This window comes from Drosophila navojoa, chromosome 4, assembly GCF_054131105.1.
Source record: "Drosophila navojoa isolate 15081-1374.11 chromosome 4, UAZ_NAV_1.0, whole genome shotgun sequence".
Classification (NCBI taxonomy): domain Eukaryota; kingdom Metazoa; phylum Arthropoda; class Insecta; order Diptera; family Drosophilidae; genus Drosophila; species Drosophila navojoa.
In genome coordinates this window covers 6,731,143-6,752,120 of record NC_142892.1, presented here as the reverse complement: position 1 = coordinate 6,752,120, position 20,978 = coordinate 6,731,143, and the positions used below count along the sequence as shown (strand labels likewise).

Below are 20,978 nucleotides of genomic sequence, written 5' to 3'. Positions count from 1 at the left end.
GTTATGTTTAATAACATGATATATTAAATTAATAAGCTCTATAATTACCATTTATGCTGCAGCCCTGACATAAGATATTGCCACTAACCAGCTCTCTGGTTAGTGATATTGCTTTATTACTTGCCAGCCCTGCTCTGGCGCAGAGTTAAACCACAAACTTTTTGTCTGGACTCGAATTATTGTTGCGATTTTGTTTTTGGAATATTTTGAAGATTAAAAATTAAAATAGGTAAATATTCAAGTGTCAATATAAGCAATAGAAAGCGAAGCAAGGTCAGATATTCAAATTTTAAAATTGTGTATTGTGAAGTACGTTTACATCTAATTTTGCCGTTGCGCTGTTGCTGATAAAAAGCTCTTTGACAATAATAGAGTAAATAATACTATATGTGTCAGTCTGTGGTAGCATCAAATGCGCAATTCCCAAATGATAAGTGATTTTTAATGCTCACATTGTTCAGTACTTATTAAATTTACGCAAAAACGAAAAACTGCAAATTGTAACATTTGCATACATACACACACATATATGCACATAATATGTGTATGTTTCTAATGTCTCTTATGCAGATACAGTGACGCACAAAATAGTATGCATGGTACAAGCTTTTGATAAAGATTTAAGCAAATCTGAAGAAATACGTGTTTGTTTTTAAGCTTGAAGTAAAAATAATGACTATTTAAATGCTTGCGTCGAAGCAAGTTTAGGTATGTATGTGCCTGCATTTGTATGTATATATGTACATGCAAATACTGTAGTTTATTTTGGTGGTGGGCGTAGGCGTCGCCGCCATTCTCCCTCTTTCCACTTTGCGTGCTTAGCTTTGGCCTCGGCTCGACTTGAACTTTACCGAAGCAAGAATAACCTATTGGCAGTAAGCGTAAATCAATTGTTTTTGATGTTGCTGCTGTTTTTGTATTGGTGATAAAGTTGAATATGAATCAGCGCTCAACATTATCATCATCAGCAGCTCAGCAGCAGTGGAGACTGTGTAAGAGGTGTGGACAGCGTGCGATAAGAGCAAGAAACAAGTTTATTAACATGTAGTTGTAGTTGTTGCTGTAGTTATTACGACTTCGACAGAGTCGCGGCAAACTATGACGTCATCTGAGTAGTTTTTATGCACCCAATTTTGGCTAATGTATTCGAATTGTACTTTCTGCAACACACTGTTATAATGTGCCAGTATATAAGTATTTTATTACTCTATTTACAACATAGCAAATAATTGCAGTTGTTCCCGTAGCACAAACTCTTATCTTATCAGAAAAAACTGAACTTATCCATCCTAAACTGTATATATAAACGGTATATAGACTAACAGATATTCCATTATATACCCGACTAGCTACGAGGCTTAACTACTTAAACTATACGATCGAATCTTAAGGGTTAGTAGCTATTACTTTGAGAGTAGCTATTACTTCTGTTAACAGTGTACCCAACACTCTAATATACCCAACGTCTATTTGTTTTCTTTAATTTTGCCAGGTGTCGCCGTTTATTCATCAGTAAATTCCTCACAACGACAAAAACCTCTCACTGAGGCAATGGATGTCAATTCACGTTTCCCAGCGCGATTACCAGGTAAGACCCGCTGCCTAACAGTCTGTAGGCACCCTATTTTTTTAAATTTCAGTTTGTAATTATATAAACATAAATCTGTTAACAATTTGTTTACGTTTTTACCTTTGCTTTTTTCTGGCTTTCTAAAAAAAAAAATAAAATGAGTCTCGAATGCTTTGGCGCTCGCTTAAGATTTAAACGTTAGCTGTAACTGTAAACCAAAAAGTAAAGAATGCGTTGCTTTAGACTAACCTTATACTCCCCGCCCCCCAAACATTGTTTGTGCTACTAACCTAAATAGAGCATTTACTATATCTCATGCCTATTCCGAGTGATGTCTCACTGTATATAGAACGTACATTAAACAAAACATAAAAAACATGCATCAAATCGTACAGTTTTACTACTAGTTGTTTTTTGTAGCTGCGCTGTTTGCTATTTGTTTACTGTTGTACTTTGTGTGTGGCTTAGTCTTCTTCTCTTTGTAAATAACCGAAATTGAAACTAAGAAACGTTTTGAAGCCCCCTCCGAAATAACTCATGAAATTCTTTCTGATTCATATTTATTCACTTACACAAATCCGAACTAACTTCTTGCCTAAGGCCGACAAAATACTTAAGTGAAAAGCATTAACTTGTAAGATTACATCTCTGAAATTTGTAACCACTCCAAAAGTAACCCTAAGAGATTAATAAATTCTTTTTATCTCTTATCGAAAAACGCGAAGGGCCCGCCATTAGCTCAATTGTGGGTAACTCTGACGAGCCGCTGCCCAGTCTATCCGATCTGCATGACTGCGAGCCCAAGCTGGAGTTTGATGATACCGAGCTGTTGACCCCAGCGCCCCTAGAGAGTAAGAACTATTTGCACATAATGTGCGCTCACAGACAATGAGTAAAGGAATGACTAAACACTTGCTTTTTATTCACAGAAGATGTTATGGTCGGTGATTTTGTGCTAGCCGATGGTAAGTTAAGCTCGGTGTAATTGAGCGTGACGTTGTAAACGTTTGCAGATCCGTTTCCAGATCCCGAACTTGAGACAGAAGAGGCACCAAATCCCCTAGAGGACGACTTTGAAGATCAGCTGCGTGAGCAGTCCGAGAACTTTCAGGGCAACAAGAATAAATGCGACTTCCTGGGCACTGATAAACAAGGCCGTCACATTTTTGGCATTTACGCCTCGCGCTTTCCCGAAAAGTCGCAACTCGAAGGTTTTGTGCGGTAAATTTAGGTAATATCTTATCTTTAAATAATTAACTAATATTTTACTTTAATTCACCAGACAAGTCATCAAAGAGATTGAACCGTTTGTGGAGAACGATTATATACTCGTCTACTTTCATCAGGGTCTCAAGGAGGACAATAAGCCCTCGGCGCAATTCCTGTGGAACTCATACAAGGAGCTGGATCGTAATTTTCGCAAAAACTTAAAGACTTTGTATGTGGTGCATCCGACGTGGTTTATACGCGTCATCTGGAACTTCTTCAGTCCATTCATCAGCGATAAGTTTCGCAAAAAGCTAGTCTATATCTCCAGCCTCGATGAGCTACGTCAGGCTTTGGGCCTGAACAAGCTCAAGTTGCCGGACACCATTTGCGACTTCGACCATAAACTGAATCCGAGTCGTGGCCGCGTATCGCAGCCAGCAGCACCCAATGGGCGGCCAACGATGCAGTTTGGCGTGACCTTGAAGTTCATCGTTATGCACAGTCCATGCCTGAATTCCATACCGCCGATAGTGCGGAAGTGTGTGGACTCGCTCTCGATCACGGGCGTCATCGACACGGAAGGTATTTTCCGGCGTTCCGGCAATCATAGTGAGATTATGGCTCTCAAGGAGCGCGTCAATCGTGGCGAGGACGTGGACTTAAGCAACGTCAATGTGCATGTCATAGCGGGTCTGCTCAAGAGTTTCCTACGGGATCTCGCCGAACCACTGCTTACCTTCGAGCTGTACGATGATGTCACCAAGTTCCTAGACTGGCCCAAGGAGGAGCGTTCGAGGAACGTTACCCAGCTGATACGTGAAAAACTGCCCGAAGAGAATTACGAGCTATTTAAATACCTGGTGGACTTTCTGGTGCGAGTTGTGGACTGTGCGGATCTCAACAAGATGACATCATCGAATCTGGCCATTGTATTCGGTCCGAATTTCTTGTGGTCCGGTCGCACGAACACTTCCCTCGAGGAGATAGCACCGATCAATGCATTTGTTGACTTTGTGCTGCAGAATCACAAGGCTATCTATCTGATCGATGTTAACCAGCGCACGGTCAGTGTCGATTAGCGGAATAGCTGACGAACCCACACAAAAGAAGTCCGTAATTTGTAAATTGTTTCATTAAGTGTTTAGCCTATAAGCCCGTCAAGGGAAGCACAGTGAAAAACGCAAGCGTTGTTTCGTGTATAAAGTGTGTTAAATCTTAAGTTGAAAATATTTTAACCCCTCTTTTTATCTATAATTATTGTAATTGTGTGTAAATGCGGAAGCTATTTTCTCGTGTTATGCGCCTATTTTAATCAAACTCTTAACTATATACTCTCTCCCCTTAATTACTTATTTAACATATTAAAATCAAGCATAGTTAATTTACCAAAGAAATTTGTACGGTGTTTTATAAAACAAAAGCAGATGCGGAACGAAATATAAAAAAAAATCTAATTTTATACAGCAATACGCACATTCCAAACTAAAAATTTAAGCAGCTGAATTTGCAAATATTGCGAGCACCTGGCGGAGAGATCTGTCGGAAATTGTAGAAAACTCACAAAACTTAATAGCAGTAGATCATTGAATTTCCTTATTATAGTAATACAAATTTTATATAAAAAAAAGGTATTGTTAAAGAAAATAAACTAAATGTTAAAATTTAAAAGCTGTTTCGATTTCAGAAAAACTATGCGGAATAATATAAACATAATGCTTTGTTTTGACCTTTCGCTGCGCCGCTGCGCATTTGAAGTTTCTGTTTTTTTTATTGGTACCAAAACTGAATCAATCCAAATGGAATATATATAGTTATATAGTTGACGTGCGATTACAATGTAATTGGGCTTCAGTGTTTAAATGTTGATGCTCTTCAGCTTGCGATTCAGGTCGTTAAATTTCATTATCTTACGCACAAAGAAATCGCCGTAGCGATGTGAGACCTTTGTATCAGCAATATGAATCATATCATCGTCAATGTAAAAATCGAGCTGTAATGAAGATGACGTGTTGTAAATATAGTTCGATCTAGAGGGTTTCTTTTATTACTCACCTCCGAGCCGGATTTGAAGGTGCCCTCAAGTCCACTGGGACCTTTACTCCAGACCAAATTGCGCATCTTGTGCTTGAAGCAGAGCAAACGTATCAGCAGCTTAGACACATCATCCTCGCTTGCATTTGGATCGATGAAGGAAGCCAGTTTGGTCAGTGGCAAAGTGGTGTAGAGCTTCAGATAAGAGCGGGTAGTGGGCAGATCCTTTTGCTGGCGCACCTCATCCATGAAAACCAGCAATTGATGTTCCATGGGATCCTTTACATAGTCCTCCATTGGCGCATCGGCTGCCGGTGGGCAGGGGCTTACAAAACGTGGGCATGCAAAAACAAAGAACGATTTGAAGACCTCGAGGTCGCCGCACTGCATCTTGAACATGGCATCATGGTAGTTCTTCTCGCGCAAAACTTGCTGAATGGATTCATCAATGCACTGGGGATGCAGAACCAGACAAATAGCCAACAGATGATACATCTGCTCTGCCTGCTTGTTGATTTGATCGTTCTGGTAGCTGCGCGTGCTATACAGCTGCTTGGTACGCTGAATATATAGCAGGATGTCGGAGAACGTGCGTATGGCATCCGCATAGCGACGCATCATCATATAGGCGAAGCCCACATAATAGGACGTGGATATCTGGCAGGCGGGTATATGCGAGTAGGCCGATTTCTTGTGGATTTCAATGGGCTCCAGCACCTTAATAGCCTGATAGTAATCACCCAACAAAGAGTGCACACGCAACAGACCAACAAGCGAGAAGTAGCCCAGCATCTTGTAAAAGCCAAGCTTGCCGAAGTCGCCGGCCACAGTTTGTGGATCGATGCCCTGAGAGATGGCCTCCAATTGCTTCTTGATGTTGGAGATATCGACCAGCGAGTGCAGCACATTCAGAATACACAAAATGCTCCACACGTTGCTATGATTCACGCACAGCTGCTGAATCTCATCCTGCGACTTGTCCGTCAAACGTGCACTGTAGAGAGCAATTTATAGATTACATTTCCTCTGAAAAACTATCAATGACCAACTTACCGATATTGCGCAAAGTTCTGGAACTGGTACACAAACTCATCCACCAACTCCCACAGCCAGATGTCGGGCAGTTCCAGCATGACAGGATTTTGAGCAGAAATGATTAGATTGAAGAAATCGCAGTAGTTGAAGAAAGAGTTAATGCGTTGCTCCAGCTTCGGGCCACCCGGAATGCGAGCGTGGATGTGACGATAGTAAAGCTCCTTGTACAGTATGAGAAAAACCTTGTCGTTGTCCACAATCGCACCCACTTCCTGCTCATCTGGCCAGGCACTCTTATCGAAATGATGATCGCTGATCTGCGGGAATGTGTTCTCATACATATTCTGTATGTCATAGAGATTCCCCTCTTTGATCGCCTGGCAGAAGTTCATGAGAAAGAATTTCACATTATCCGGCATGCGGTTGGCGTAAAAAGTACGCTCGTACTCCATATCCAGCTGTGGATCGCCGGTGTGCGCATAATCATCGTAGAAGTCCTGTAAGATAAGTTTATTTTCTTAGTTTTGTATTTCGCTTTTATTTTTGTTGACGGTGGCGGGTCGCAAAAAGTTGGGTTATGTTATTCCATATCTTTGTTGATTTGTACATATTGAAAATACACCGCATGCAGTTCGGTGTATGTAGCAATCACTTACCGCGTTACCAAAGTCGTCACCGCCGTACATTTTTGCTTTTTAACTATCTACTGTTTGACACAAAAACCAAAATACTTTGCAACGTCTGACAAACACGCCAACAAATTTTTCTGGCGTAGCAGAAAGGGAGCGTAACGTAATGCGATTCGCTTTACGTAACGCATAAATGAGTAACAAAACGCAAAAATACGCTCGATAAATTTCTGTTCAGAGAATTATTATCGACTTAAAAGTTGTTGTACTCGATAAGGTTTAGAATTGTCGGTGTATCGATATTATTAAGTCATTGTGAATCTAGCGAGACGTGTGTGTCATCTAGTCGCAGCGTTAATTATTATTTTCTAATCAAACGACGGAGCGCTGTGTACGTTTGGGCTGGGCGCACGCACAATCACAACAGAGAGTTCGAAGTAATATAAAAATAGTGCATTCATTAAATAAAACAAAACAAATCACACCACATTTTGTTTGTTCACGTTGACGACGCTAGAGCCGCGGGGTTGGCCAAACAAATTGTCCCGCTGGCTGCACCAATAAAAGTGTAGATTAACTGTGAACAGTTTCAGTGAAACATTATTAAATAATTCAGTATAAATGTGTTTTTAAAGCGTGGCTTGGTGATTCTCAATAGTACAAACGCCAAAATGAGGCAACCAGCTCTAAAACAGGCAACAATTTCAATTGGTTGCTGCTTTTTGCTGCTGTGCAGCAACAGCGTGGGAATCGCATTTGCAGGTAAAATATGTGCATATTTAACATATGTATATAAAAGCTATAGATTTCTGGAAATATAAGCATTACATGATGTGAAAAACTCTAATTTCGACTAAGCCAAGTTTTGGGCGTGTTCCCCAAACGCTGAAGACTCGTCATTTTCCATTTTTCTTTTTGTTTGTGCTTCGCTTTCAACTCGCTCTTCAAAACGTAACGATCGTGCACTCTCTGAGCTCTACTCTCTATCTCTCTCCCACCTCATGAGATCCAAAACGCTGCTTACGAAGAGCGGTAACAAAACAAAAGCAACAAACAACGCCTTTTTTTTTGTATTTTAACTCGTTGTGCTTATTGGAGCATTGTAAAATCTAATTGGACGCGTATTTTATGCCGGCTTTTTGTTGCAATTGCAACTGCAATGCGCATGCCACAAGGTAAACACGTGGCTGCTGCAACCATATGTCAACCTGGCCAAGATTTTTAGAGCGGAGAGATCGGCCATTTAGTGTTTCCCATTAGTAATTAATTGTACGCTAACAACAACAATAAACATTTAAAGTTAATGTGCAAACATTTTATGACTAAAAATAAACATTTCTCCGCATTCTCATTGGTAATTTATTTCGATGCTTATAATTATATGCCGGCCAAGGCTTGCATCATACTCACTTCCAAAAATTTTCGACAGGCGGAAATTACTTTTCAATATATCGGTCGCGTCATATTTATATATCATTGAGAACATTAGCCAGATTCTTTTTATTGCTATCGTACACAAATATCTATGTGTATAAAAACATGCTGGAATTACTACTAAACTGATTTGTCTAAGAATCATAATAAACATACGAAATGAAATGGCATGTAGTTAGGTCATAATGTAAGAAACTAACTCAAGTTAGTTGAGTTATCAAAAAGTAGTTCAAATTGAATTCGCTCTATTGATTATTTTCGACAAAATGTGCGTGTTCTAGTTGGCTGCTTGGCTGGTTGCTAACTTCCTTGTCACGACCTGTCACGGATATTCCTAACTGGGCTGGGCATATGTTTGTAATCGTATACAACTTTACTGTGTACATATATCAAGATTGACTGTAGCTAATCTGCTGCATGGTTCTGCTCTGCTCTGCTTTGCTCCAACCCCGATTTTCGACAATTTAAGCTGAAAGTCCTTGGCATGCGTTTCGTGCGCTCTATGCTTATTTTTATAAGACTTGCTGCATAGGGTTGCTTAAGGAGCTTAGAGACTTGCAAGTTTTCTATGCGAAAAATGTTTCCGTCAACTTGTTAGACTTATTTGATAAATAAAATAAATAAACTATGAATATATCTTTTGCAAATTTCTAGCTATGATAATAAATCAACATATGAAAAATTCAAAAATCAAGATAAAGTAAACAAAGATAGATGGGTGTAAAAAGCATGAAGCGTCAGCTTTAAAGTCAAACACTAAGTGCACACGTGAACTCTTTTAGCCTTCTTCTGCCACAGTCAGCTAAGGGTTGTTTTTCTTTGTGGTTGTGGCGCTGTTTAAACAGGAACTGCACCCACAAAGGCGACGCCACCTTTGGGGGTTGTCGGGGAACGCAGACAGAGACAATTGTCGAGGCTAGGATTTCCGTGCCCTGTTATCACGGGTGCCACACGTCTAAGTGGGCACTTTTCTATTGCAGTCAAGCTTTCCAGTCGAGTCATGGCAACCAAATATTTACACAAATAAGAGATAACAGAGGAGTCAACAAATTGCACTGCAATAAATAAATTGCATTATATATGCATTTACGCTTTTGCTCGACTTTCTCCGGCTATATTTATGGCTCATAAAAATAAGCACCAAAAAGCCGCATGATGCTATAGCCAAGGACCTAAAAAGAGAAAATGAAAACGAATATACATACATATATATGGGCAAATTATAATTGAATATATTCTTGAACTCAAATTGTATTGGCCTCTGTCCAAGCGAGTATTACTTACTTTTCTTTCTGGGAAATTTTGCAATCTTATTTACGCTAGTGACAGTTTATATATGTAAGAGCATTTATCCAATAAGACTATTTAGGTCAGACAGCCAATTTTTCGAACTTTTCAAGAAAAACAATCAAGTGTGCTCGACTGGAAGATAGCCTGGCACGTGTTTACTTAAAGAATTGTGCTTGAATTAATGAAAATCGCCTAGAGTGGGGGTGGAAAGTTGTAAATTGAGCGGATAAAGAGATCGCGCCAGTAAGGGAGCCAAATGGAGAGAACGTAGGAAAGACAGGGTGGGAGGGGAAGACAGGAGAGAGAGAGAGAGAGCGAGAGACAGAGAGAGAGAGACAGAGAGAGAGACAGAGAGAGAGAGACAGAGAGAGAGAGAGAGAGAGAGAGAGAGAGAGAGAGAGATAATATATACCATAAATTCTAATAATTCTCTTTGCTTCATAGATTCCTTCTCCGATTATTTCTCCGACTATGAGTGCAATCAGCCATTGCTGGAGCGTGCGGTTCTAACAGCAACATCATCTCTAACAGAACGCGGACCAGAAAAGGCGCGTTTAAACGGTAAGTCAGAGTACTTAATATATTCGTTTCGTATTTGTTTCTTTCGTTGCCGTTGATTATATCTTTGAGTTTTTTTTTTTTTACTGTTTTTAGTTTGCTTAGATTGATTGATTACTTTATGCTTTAGTATCGTTGTGTTTAGTTATTGTATTAATTATTTTTGAATTGAGCGCCTGCCAATCAGACGCGTTGGCAACTCTACTCGCTGCTCGGCGATGCTAACTCGCTCGTTGCGTGTCGGCGCGTTGGGCTGAATGCCCAAGAGGAGGAAGAGGAAGCAGCGCTTTGGCAAATTAGTTGATTAAGCGAAATAGGCGACAATGTTTTGTAATTTAATAGAATAATAAAAAGGCATTAGCACACGGTTTGCACCTCGAATCCAATGAACAAACACATCTGCTCGCGATGGGCGTTCGATTTAAGCACATGGACGCCCACGCTTCCGCAGCTGACTCACGCTGTGGCTGCCATACAGCCCGAGGAGCGGAAGCGTCTGATGAAATTTCATTTTATTGATGACTTTCTGTCCTCGCTAATTGGTCGGCTATTAATGCGTAAATTTGTGAGCACGTGCAGCAACGTGCCCTACCATCAAGTGCAATTCGCGAGGGATGTGCGCGGCAAGCCCTACTGGGTGCAGGATCAGCAATCTGAAAGCACGCCCCCTATCAGCTTCAATGTCTCCCATCAGGGCAAACTGGTGCTGCTGGCGGGCATTAAGGGCGACAGCAGAAACGACGCTGAATTCGGCATTGGAACGGATGTCATGAAGATCGAGTACAACGGCGGCAAACCTCTGTCGGAATTCTTTCGTCTTATGCAGAGCAAGTTCTCGCCACAGGAATGGAGCTACATCGGCAGGCCGCAGCACAATGAGCGGGCGCAGCTGAAGGCCTTCATGCGTCACTGGTGCCTGAAGGAAGCCTATGTCAAGGAGCTGGGCGTGGGCATTACAGTTGATCTGCAGAAGATAAGCTTTGCCATGGACACGACGCACCCCCTGGAGGAGGCCTCATCGCCGCTATGTGGCAGCACGCTCTGCTGCAACGGCACGCCCATGACTCAATGGCATTTCGAAGAGCATTTATTGACGCCCAAGTACTGTGCGGCCATTGCATTCCGTAACTGCCTGCCACTGGAGCATGCGAAATTTGAGTTTCTACCATTCGAAGAGCTGATCGAAGAAAGTTCCAAAGCCGACCAACCCGATGTGGTTGCCTACTGCCAGAAAGCGCTTCTCAAGCCGCATAAACAACATGAATAGCTAGTAATATTTGATTCCCAAATAAATGTATATACATATATATACGTGCGATTTTGATAATCATGCAGCAGCTGTTCTCATATATAGACTATATAGAAACAACACTGAAATAAGCCGGAAATGCGCTCAAAAGGCAATAAACCCAAATCGTCGGCACTCGCGATTTGCTTCTAATGGGCACCAGACATGGGCCAGACAACTTTGTTTGCTTTATATATATATACATACATATATATGCAAACAGGACGACGCTTGGCAAGGGTAGCGATTTGGTAGCTAGGTTCAGCGACTTTTGTTTTTTTTCCTCTTTTTTTTTATATACATATATATTTTTATTGTATTATACCCGAATTGTTAACCAAAGTTTTATCGATGGGGCAAGTTTTATGCGGCATTGAACCCAACCTGAGGGCAATTTAGCTCATATAAATCGCAGGCAATCGGATGCTCTATAGATGCTATATGCCCAGAGTGTTCACACAGTCTTTGGTCACGGCGTGCAGCCATTTAAAAACAAAAGCGAAATCTCCGCATGCAGCAATTGTTTTTGCCCATGTCCTTTTAGTGTTAACACCCCTATGCGAATGGTTTTGTTGTTGTACCTCTCCGCAGAGGGTTGGGCCCTTACCCTCGCCATGGCTGTGAAGGACCTTTGCTGGTTCTACATATAGTATTATAGTATAGGGTCGCAGCACTTGCAGCTGTCAAACGAAATCGGTCTAAATTATGTCCTCTTAATTGGCGGGCAACGTTTTGTCTATGGCTAATCGGAACCCCCTAACCCTGAATTGCATTTGTTTTCATTTTATTTTCATTTTTAAATTATGTATCGTTAATTTTTATTGCCCAACCTCCCACCCGCACCCAAACTCCACATATATAAAGCTGGCACCTCGTGGTCAGCCAAGAGCTCGGACTTTGATCAACGTCTGATTATTGATTTGGGTGTGGTGAAGAATGTCACGCACATTGCGCTGCAAGGACGCCCGCACAGCAATGAGTATGTGACCGAGTACACCATTAGCTACGGCATCACAGATCTCGAATTTGCCGACTATAAAGAACCCGGCGGCAATGTTAAGGTAAGCGCGAACCACCCGCCTCTTCATATGACACTAATCCAATCACTGAATGTGCGTGTGTGTGTGTGTTTGCTAAGTTACTTCTGGTGGCAATGGTGGTGCTGGCGGTGGTGGTGTCGGCTCGCTGGCTGGCAGCTGCACATTTTTACAGATTTTCATTAATATTTAACCTTTTTTTTTTTGTTATTTTGTTTGCATTTGTGCTGTATTATTTGCTTTTGCTTTGTTTGCATGTCTCTTAATTTAATGTGTTTATTTGTTGGTTTTGGCTCCTTTAGCTCTTCACACTCGTTGTCTAACTTAATCTTAATCTGAATCTTAACCCGCATTGCAAAACTGGTGCAGGTAACGCTGCTTGGACACCCGTCGAGAATACCTATAATCACTTTCTAACATTCGATCTGGGCGGGGCACACATGGTCCGCAAGATCGCGACCATGGGACGCATGCACACAGATGAGTTTGTCACGGAGTATATTGTTCAATATTCGGATGATGGTGAATACTGGCGCTCGTATGTGAATCCCACGAGCGAGCCGCAGGTACAGTGACTAACAACTAATTGCACAACTAACTACAGTAAAACTCACTCGTAACTAAATCTTAATTGATGAACAAATAAACTAAACTTAATATGTGCTGCCTCTCTGGCTGTTGGCTTTGTTGATATTCATTTCGATTCTCCTGCTTGTGTAGATGTTCAAGGGCAATACGGATGGCAACTCCATACACTACAACGTCTTCGAGGTGCCCATCATAGCACAGTGGGTGCGCATCAATCCCACACGCTGGCACGATCGCATCTCAATGCGTGTCGAGCTCTATGGCTGTGAATACAGTGAGTCTATCGCAGTTATGCAACTTATATCAAATAAAATCAGATTTAACCAATATGCCTTCCTCTAGTCTCTGAGAATCTTTACTTCAATGGCACTGGATTGGTGCGCTATGATCTGCGCCGTGAGCCCATTGCCTCGGCACAGGAGTCCATACGCTTCCGCTTCAAGACGGCCTATGCGAATGGTGTCATGATGTACTCGCGTGGCACTCAGGGCGATTATTATGCGCTGCAGCTGAAGGACAATAAGATGGTGCTGAATCTTGATCTGGGCTCGGGCATCATGACCTCTCTCTCTGTGGGCAGTCTGCTGGACGACAATGTGTGGCACGATGTTGTCATTTCTCGCAATCGTCGGGACATCATCTTCTCAGTGGATCGTGTCATCGTGCGTGGTCGCATTCAAGGCGAGTTCAGCCGCCTCAATCTCAATCGAGAGTTGTACTTGGGCGGCGTGCCCAACGTCCAGGAAGGTCTCATAGTGCAACAGAACTTCTCGGGTTGCTTGGAGAACATTTATCTGAACTCGACCAATTTTATAAGAACTATGAAGGAAAGCTATGAGCTGGGAGAGGCGTATCTGTATAACAAGGTCAACACAATATATGCCTGCCCCTCGCCGCCCATTTATCCCGTTACGTTCACGACCCGCGGCTCGTATGTTCGACTGAAGGGCTATGAGAACTCGCAGCGCCTGAATGTTTCGTTCTACTTCCGCACGTACGAGGAGAGCGGTGTGATGGTACATCACGACTTTTACTCTGGCGGCTACATCAAAGTCTTTCTGGAATTTGGCAAGGTTAAGATTGATCTCAAGGCCAAAGACAAGCCTCGCATCATTCTGGACAACTACGATGAGCAGTTCAACGATGGCAAATGGCATTCGTTTGTGCTATCCATTGAGCGCAATCGCCTGATCCTCAACATCGATCAACGCCCGATGACAACGACCAAGAATCTGCAGATAGCCACTGGACGTTTGTACTACATAGCTGGCGGTAAGGAGAAGAATGGCTTTGTGGGCTGCATGCGTCTCATCTCTGTGGATGGCAACTACAAGCTGCCTCAGGACTGGGTGCAGGGCGAGGAGGTTTGCTGTGGCGATGAGGTGGTTGTCGATGCCTGCCAAATGATTGATCGCTGCAATCCGAATCCCTGCCAGCACAAGGGCATCTGCCATCAGAACAGCATGGAGTTCTTCTGCGATTGTTCACAAACTGGATATGCGGGCGCCGTTTGCCATACCTGTAAGATCGGAAGGCCTTAGAAGTGTGCAGCAAACTCAATTAATTTTTCTTTACAGCCAACAATCCATTGTCCTGCCAGGCTCTGAAGAATGTGCAACATGTGCAGCAGCGCGTTAACCTGAATATCGATGTCGATGGCAGCGGTCCTCTAGAGCCCTTCCCCGTTACCTGCGAGTTCTATTGTGAGTGTGTGCGCTTTGCTTTATATAACACCTAATCTAATCCGTTCAATCCTCAGCCGACGGTCGCGTTATTACCACACTAAGTCACAGTCAGGAGCACACGACCACTGTGGATGGCTTCCAGGAGCCTGGTTCCTTTGCGCAGTCCATCATGTACGATGCCAATCAGCTGCAAATCGAAGCACTTCTCAATCGCTCGCACAGCTGCTGGCAGCGTCTGAGCTATTCCTGCCGTTCCTCGCGTCTCTTCAACTCGCCTTGTAAATACATTTTACTTAAATGTTAAGATCTCATATAGTTGTTAACTGTTACTATTTTGTATAGCTGAACCTGGTAACTTCCGTCCCTTCTCCTGGTGGATCTCACGTAACAATCAGCCCATGGATTACTGGGCTGGCGCTCTGCCTGGTTCGCGCAAGTGTGAGTGCGGCATTTTGGGCAAATGCCACGATCCTACCAAGTGGTGCAACTGCGATTCAAATAGCTTGGAGTGGATGGAGGATGGTGGCGATATCAGGGAAAAGGAACATCTACCTGTGCGTGCCGTTAAGTTTGGAGACACTGGCACGCCGCTGGACGAGAAGCATGGCCGCTACACACTGGGCCCCATGCGCTGTGAGGGCGACGATCTGTTCAGCAATGTTGTTACATTCCGCATAGCCGATGCTTCGATTAATTTGCCGCCCTTCGATATGGGCCATTCGGGCGACATTTACCTGGAATTCCGTACCACACAGGAGAACGCAGTGCTATTCCATGCCACTGGCCCCACCGACTACATCAAACTGAGTCTGATTGGCGGCAACAAGCTGCAGTTCCAGTATCAAGCAGGCAGCGGCCCACTGGGCGTCAACGTAGGCACCAGCTATCATCTGAACGACAACAACTGGCACACGGTGAGCGTGGAGCGCAACAGAAAGGAAGCTCGTCTAGTTGTTGATGGCTCTATAAAGGCCGAAGTGCGCGAGCCACCAGGCCCTGTGCGTGCTCTTCACTTGACCTCGGACCTGGTGATTGGCTCTACAACTGAGTATCGTGATGGTTACGTCGGCTGCATACGTGCGCTCCTACTCAATGGCAAGATGGTTGACTTGAAGCAGTACTCGATGCGCGGTCTCTACGGCATTAGCACTGGCTGCGTGGGTCGCTGTGAATCCAGTCCGTGTCTCAACAACGGCACCTGCATTGAACGCTACGATGGCTACAGCTGTGATTGCCGCTGGAGTGCATTCAAGGGACCCATTTGCGCAGATGGTACTCCAGTCTCCAATTTATGTATTGCTTTCTATACTAATATATTTGGATTACAGAGATTGGCGTCAATTTGCGTTCCAGTTCCATTATTCGCTACGAGTTCGAGGGCTCGTTCCGTTCCACAATTGCTGAGAACATTCGCGTGGGTTTCACAACCACCATACCCAAGGGCTTCTTGCTCGGCTTCTCTTCGAATTTGACTGGCGAATATCTGACTATACAAATCTCCAATTCCGGTACTTGTTTAATTATTCCTTTATAGATCGAACATGTTTTGACATGCCTTTGTTTCCCTTTGCAGGTCATTTGCGCTGTGTCTTCGACTTTGGCTTTGAGCGTCAGGAAATCATATTCCCCAAGAAACATTTCGGTTTGGGTCAGTATCATGACGTGCGCTTTATGCGCAAGAACAGCGGCTCGACGGTGGTGCTGCATGTGGATAACTACGAGCCTGTGGAGTATCACTTCGATATCAAGGAGTCAGCAGATGCCCAGTTCAATAACATTCAGTACATGTACATTGGCAAAAACACTTCCATGACCGACGGCTTTGTGGGCTGCGTATCGCGTGTGCAGTTCGATGATATTTATCCACTGAAACTGATGTTCCAGCAGAATCCGCCCAATAATGTCAAATCGCTTGGCAGTAAGTTTAGCTCAGCTTGGTCAACTTGGCCACAGTTTATAATATTCGATCTTTCTTACAGCTCAATTAACTGAAGACTTTTGCGGCGTTGAGCCGGTGACGCATCCGCCCATTGAAATTGAGACCAGACCGCCGCCGCTGGTGGATGAGGAGAAGTTGCGCAAGGCTTACAATGAAGTGAACGCTGTGTTGCTGGCATGTAAGTTCGAGGTGTTAAGCCGATGAGGATTCTCTTTTAATAGTTTGCTCTTCCCTTTCAGTCCTGCTCGTCATACTCTTCCTCTTGCTGCTCCTGATGTTCTTCCTCATTGGTCGCTATTTGCATCGGCACAAGGGCGATTACCTGACGCACGAGGATCAGGGCGCCGATGGTGCCGATGATCCGGATGATGCTGTACTGCACTCAACCACTGGCCATCAGGTCAGAAAGCGTACAGAGATTTTCATCTAATAACAGACAGTAAAGCAGGAATCTCTGAAAATCAATCGCCTTAAAAAGAAAACAAATACAACTGAGCACACAAAATATATACATAAAGGAGAAACCCACACACAAAATCAAACGAATTAGGAAACGAATATCATAATTACCAATGAGAATAGAACCCAAGGCTTTTCCCCCCTTCACACACTGCCAATTATTTTGAGCAATGCATTTGCTTTGAAATTGGTTAATAATTGGTTGCTGATTTTTGATTAGGTTTTGCTTTTGTTTGATGGCAAATCGAATATTATTTTAATTTTACTTTGTACTTTTGACCACTCAATAGTCATCACAAAACCGTCCATTTTTGTTTAGTTGACTTTATTTTACACAAATTGTTTATCAGATTAAGTTACAATTGTACTTTAAGTTATCAACCAGCCAATTACATTTATGCACTGTTTGCCCAGATATATATAAATGTTATCTACATATATATGTATCTCTCTGGACGGACGTGCACAACTACACCAACGACATTCCATTATATTTAATACGTTATAGTTTTCTCTGTCTCTCTAAATATTATGTAAATCATTTCAAATGTCTTCTAATTTACACAAAACGAATATGATGAAACATTTTTTGTGCTAAGTTTTAAACAAAATGAGAAAAACGAAATTGTATTTTAGGAAAATGCAATTGCATATTCGAAATATACTTTAGCATATATGGATATGTATATGTATATATGACTAGTACTATATACACTGTGTGTTTACACTGACATAATAAAGATTTTTCAAATTTCAATAAAATTAATTATATATATACATAGAAAATACTCTATGAACTTACCTTTTTTGTTTGATCTATGAAAACTAAAATGGATTTTTTTTTTCAGTCTCTTAATGTTTATTTAATATAATGTTGTATACTAAAATATATATATATATATTTGAGTGTATGTGTGTGTGTGTATGCTTGTGGGTGTATACATATTTAGAGGCTATTCGATATTTCGTATAATATATATATAGTCGTGTATGTTTAACAATATCGTTTAACGCTAGTTTTGATTACTACAGGATTTTGGTTTCTACTACGATGCTGGAATATTTCGTATTCACTTGTGTGAGTGTATGTGTGTGTATTTGTGTATATATATAATAATGCTATTTGTATTATCCAACAACAGTCTAAATTGCATCTAAATTTAAGATAGAGTAACACTGGGTGGGTAAATCTATATATGTATCTATATGTATATATGTATGTATGTATGTATATGCAATACTTGGCAATAAGTCGCTATTGAGGTCTTCATTAAACGCCCTCCGAATTGCCAACAGTTCGAACTTAGTCACAGATTATGCTAATTACACATTCGTTGTGTCTAGAATATCTAAACGTTATTGGGTTTATCGCAGCCGAATCGCTGACTAGTGATATTTTTTCTACTGCGGGATATGTTCCAACATTTCTAAATGGAAGTCAACAGATTGCTGTATTGATTATGTACTTGGATAAGTATTTAGTTGATACTCGTATGTGTATACATACATATGTATATATATATGCTTCGATATTCTCTGTGTGCCCCAATCCCAAAAAGTTCTCCCTCTCTATCTCCCCTCTTCTCTCTTCGAAAAACTATCACAAATCGTAAATTGCAAAACATAAAGCACAAAACTACAAGCCGAGGGGCGTGGCTGCGCCCGTCTCCCCCCCAAACACACTTACTGGCAAGTGCCGCATATTGTCCACAGTTCATCCCCGCCAAGCAGTCCAGCCGTCGCCGTCGTCCACTAGTTGTGCACATTGCTGTTGGCCAGCATGCGATAGCGATTCAGCAGCAAGACGGCAGCATCCTGAGCGGGCTTTATCTTGCCGTGCGCCTCTTCGTAGGCGCCCAACAGGATTCGTTCTCACAAAATCGTGCAGAGCACAAACAGCATCGAGACCAGGCACAGCATGGCCACAATATCCCGATGCAGCTTCCGATCCCGGTAGAAGGGACGCGTTGTGAAGCTCTCACTGCGCGCCCGGCGCAGCAGCCACAGCGGCACAATCAGATGCAACAGATCCGGCAGCATAAAGCCAATGTCGCGCACCACCTGATGGGCGGCACCCTCGCCGCGCACCACATTCATGAAGAACTGATCGAAACTGCCAGCCAAAATGTGCAGCAGCGCAATGCCCACAATGCAGAACACCTTCTTCGGCTTGACCACGTTCGTTGTGTTGGCCAGGTGCATCACCAGCACGGTGGAGAACAGCTCCGTTATCTGTGAAGGTAGGGGAAATTGAATATGTTAATCATTTGTGATATGCAGGAGTTGAAATGAAAAACTTTAATACGTAAGCTTTATTAGCATAGGAGGGCAACCTTCATAGTACCCATTCTAGTTGACATACAAAAAGGTGTAAAAGTTGAGCTTTGTGTACTTGTATTATATATCAAAGCTGTAGAGTAATTTCCCTTAGTTGGTATATTGAACATTGAACAAAAATTTAGATCATGTATGGAAAAAATCATATGAGTTGGCCTAGAACAAATTTAGATCATGTATGAAAAAACTTTAATGTACGTTAAAATTCATATGGTAAGCTATAAATTGATTTCTATTAGTTGAAATAGCGCAGCAAGATTTAGTTCATGTATGGAAAAGTCTCCCATGCATACAATTCAAATTGGCAAAGGTTTAGTACATGTATGAAGTAGTTTTCTATATAACACAATCATGGGTCAAGCTATCAGTGAAGCTCCTCTAGTTGGCATGCAAACTCTGATTTAGTTCATGTATGAATATGTATCATATGAAAAGTTCTATTTCTACGTTTTCTGGTTTATTCAGCCAATATTCAGCTAGAGCTTAGCTGCTGTATGCAAAAGTTTTCTATGTGTACAACTAATATGAAAAGTTGTAATCTTTAATGGAAATCTGAACTGTTTTGTGTCAAATTATTGTCCCCAGTCATTTGCGCCTTCTACTTGTTGCCTCTTATGCTTAACTTTACCTGGCCGATTGGCCGTGCTCATTAACCTAGGCAAACGCTTGCAAGTTGCCATTTTGCGGCACTCGAAAACTTGACGGCATTTAACAAATTTGTGTGTATATACATATATATGTATGCACCTATTGTATATATGTATATGTATAGAGTAGTGGCCATTCAGTGGCTGCGCTGGGCAACCTATAAAGTTTAGAAGTGGCGCACGTGAAGCACGGATAGAAAGTTCAGCTCAACACGAACACCGGCGCATATTGTGCAAGTTTTAAGCATCGCCATTTTGTTGATGTTGTTGTTGCTGTTGTTTTTGTTTTGTGTTTCTGAACTTTGGTAATAAATTATGAATAGCCCGGTGGCCGATGGACCCACTTGTCTGCCCAGCACAAGCACACATGGATGGCCGGACTGTGTGGTGAAGTGTGCTAATATTCGGATGGCTTACCGTGAAGAACAGTTGGTGATTCCATTGATTGTAGTAATCGTCGTTGTAGTAGTTGATGTACGCCCACCAGGCATAATAGTGCGAGAAGATGGAGAGCAGGAAGAGCAGCAGCATCGAGTAGCGCACACGCTGCTGCAGGATCAATGCGATGAGCCGCTTGATGCACTCGTAAAGTGCAATTACCGCAAAGACGGTAAGTATCCACATCTTGAAGCTGTTCGGCGTCGCATTGAAGTACATGTGCTTGTACGCGGCCACTCCCGACTCGTAGGGGCCCTTGAATACGGTGTCCCAGCAGGAGCACGTACAGAAGTGCCTATCCACATAGCGTGCATAATTCTCCCAAAAGTACCAAAGGATGACAATATGAGCCGGCGGTATCAATGCGGGCGCCAATGAGCCGCAAGCGGTGGGCAGCCAGGTGACATCAAACATGCTCTCCCGCCTACACACTCTCTCTCTCTCTCTCACTCTGTCAATGCCAATAAAAGCCGTTAAGCTGCTGCGTGCGTTCGACGGCGGCTTGACTGCGTGACAAGCTGAATCGCTGTCTGTCTGGCTGATTTTGTGCCTCTTTCTCTTTCTCTCCCTCTCTCACTCCGTCTCTCTGGCTTACTTGCACTCCCAGCGGGCTGCTCATTAGTCCATCGTCCAAGAGTTGAGCTGTAAGCAGAGTTTGTGTAACAAATTTTGGTTTCCACTCTTAATTGCTACGCACACACATTTACAACACACAAATTAAGTATTAGAGCACGACTCTTAGTCGCTCAGTTCTACAATATAAAGGGCAGCAGTCATATCAGCTTGCTGTTGAAGAAGAAGCAG

The 20,978-nt window shown here is 42.5% G+C and overlaps 5 protein-coding genes across 12 annotated transcripts; 3 read left to right on the top strand and 2 right to left on the bottom strand.

Annotated features, from left to right (window-relative positions):
* Positions 1-94: 94 nt before the first annotated feature.
* On the top strand, positions 95-4,173 carry RhoGAP68F (Rho GTPase activating protein at 68F). 5 transcript variants are annotated; one of them, XM_018099833.3, is made up of 6 exons: positions 95-229; positions 1,493-1,588; positions 2,296-2,421; positions 2,500-2,535; positions 2,584-2,791; positions 2,853-4,173. In XM_018099833.3, exons 2-6 carry the CDS (start codon positions 1,552-1,554, stop codon positions 3,856-3,858), a joined length of 1,413 nt encoding a protein of 470 aa, XP_017955322.1. In that variant the 5' UTR covers positions 95-229; positions 1,493-1,551; the 3' UTR covers positions 3,859-4,173. The 5 variants fall into 5 exon arrangements, with proteins under 5 accessions (XP_017955322.1, XP_089115295.1, XP_089115296.1 ...); XM_089259169.1 differs by lacking the exon at positions 95-229 and adding an exon at positions 437-460; XM_089259170.1 differs by lacking the exon at positions 95-229 and adding an exon at positions 438-460 and having other exon boundaries at positions 2,596-2,791.
* Positions 4,174-4,495: 322 nt separating this feature from the next.
* eIF3l (eukaryotic translation initiation factor 3 subunit l) lies at positions 4,496-6,662 on the bottom strand. The gene is made up of 4 exons (XM_018099829.2): positions 6,502-6,662; positions 5,864-6,342; positions 4,832-5,804; positions 4,496-4,769 (listed from the first exon to the last, which is right to left on the bottom strand). Exons 1-4 carry the CDS (start codon positions 6,529-6,531, stop codon positions 4,635-4,637), a joined length of 1,617 nt encoding a protein of 538 aa, XP_017955318.1. The 5' UTR covers positions 6,532-6,662; the 3' UTR covers positions 4,496-4,634.
* Positions 6,663-6,767: 105 nt separating this feature from the next.
* Nrx-IV (neurexin-4) lies at positions 6,768-17,538 on the top strand. Of its 4 annotated transcripts, XM_089259164.1 has the most exons (13): positions 6,768-6,904; positions 7,110-7,236; positions 9,643-9,759; positions 12,451-12,647; positions 12,802-12,943; positions 13,012-14,190; positions 14,247-14,372; positions 14,429-14,632; positions 14,697-15,626; positions 15,683-15,862; positions 15,928-16,272; positions 16,334-16,471; positions 16,533-17,538. In XM_089259164.1, exons 2-13 carry the CDS (start codon positions 7,146-7,148, stop codon positions 16,721-16,723), a joined length of 3,840 nt encoding a protein of 1,279 aa, XP_089115290.1. In that variant the 5' UTR covers positions 6,768-6,904; positions 7,110-7,145; the 3' UTR covers positions 16,724-17,538. The 4 variants fall into 4 exon arrangements, with proteins under 4 accessions (XP_089115290.1, XP_017955311.1, XP_017955310.1 ...); XM_018099822.3 differs by having other exon boundaries at positions 6,768-7,236; XM_018099821.3 differs by lacking the exon at positions 12,451-12,647 and adding an exon at positions 11,909-12,105 and having other exon boundaries at positions 6,768-7,236.
* Positions 9,868-11,065, top strand: LOC108650642 (L-aminoadipate-semialdehyde dehydrogenase-phosphopantetheinyl transferase). Its single transcript, XM_018099851.3, has one exon. It carries the CDS (start codon positions 10,142-10,144, stop codon positions 11,021-11,023), a length of 882 nt encoding a protein of 293 aa, XP_017955340.1. The 5' UTR covers positions 9,868-10,141; the 3' UTR covers positions 11,024-11,065.
* Positions 16,896-20,978, bottom strand: LOC108650644 (uncharacterized). The gene is made up of 2 exons (XM_089259172.1): positions 20,154-20,978; positions 16,896-18,984 (listed from the first exon to the last, which is right to left on the bottom strand). The coding sequence occupies exons 1-2, from the start codon at positions 20,586-20,588 to the stop codon at positions 18,625-18,627; spliced, it is 795 nt and encodes a 264-aa protein (XP_089115298.1). The 5' UTR covers positions 20,589-20,978; the 3' UTR covers positions 16,896-18,624.

Bases quoted from the DNA above. Each gene is read 5' to 3' on its own strand.
- RhoGAP68F (XM_089259169.1), top strand. The intron at 1,589-2,295 runs GTAAGACCCGCT...AAAAACGCGAAG, and splicing joins TTTCCCAGCGCGATTACCAG to GGCCCGCCATTAGCTCAATT. The intron at 2,536-2,583 runs GTAAGTTAAGCT...AAACGTTTGCAG, and splicing joins TGATTTTGTGCTAGCCGATG to ATCCGTTTCCAGATCCCGAA.
- eIF3l (XM_018099829.2), bottom strand. From the start codon at position 6,531: ATGTACGGCGGTGACGACTTTGGTAACGCG. The intron at 5,805-5,863 runs GTAAGTTGGTCA...TGCTCTCTACAG, and splicing joins CAGAACTTTGCGCAATATCG to TGCACGTTTGACGGACAAGT. The intron at 4,770-4,831 runs GTGAGTAATAAA...TCTTCATTACAG, and splicing joins CCTTCAAATCCGGCTCGGAG to CTCGATTTTTACATTGACGA.
- Nrx-IV (XM_089259164.1), top strand. From the start codon at position 7,146: ATGAGGCAACCAGCTCTAAAACAGGCAACAATTTCAATTGGTTGCTGC. The intron at 7,237-9,642 runs GTAAAATATGTG...TTTGCTTCATAG, and splicing joins CGTGGGAATCGCATTTGCAG to ATTCCTTCTCCGATTATTTC. The intron at 15,627-15,682 runs GTACTCCAGTCT...TTTGGATTACAG, and splicing joins GGGACCCATTTGCGCAGATG to AGATTGGCGTCAATTTGCGT.
- LOC108650642 (XM_018099851.3), top strand. From the start codon at position 10,142: ATGAACAAACACATCTGCTCGCGATGGGCGTTCGATTTAAGCACATGG.
- LOC108650644 (XM_089259172.1), bottom strand. From the start codon at position 20,588: ATGTTTGATGTCACCTGGCTGCCCACCGCTTGCGGCTCATTGGCGCCC. The intron at 18,985-20,153 runs GTAAGCCATCCG...CTACCTTCACAG, and splicing joins ATCACCAACTGTTCTTCACG to ATAACGGAGCTGTTCTCCAC.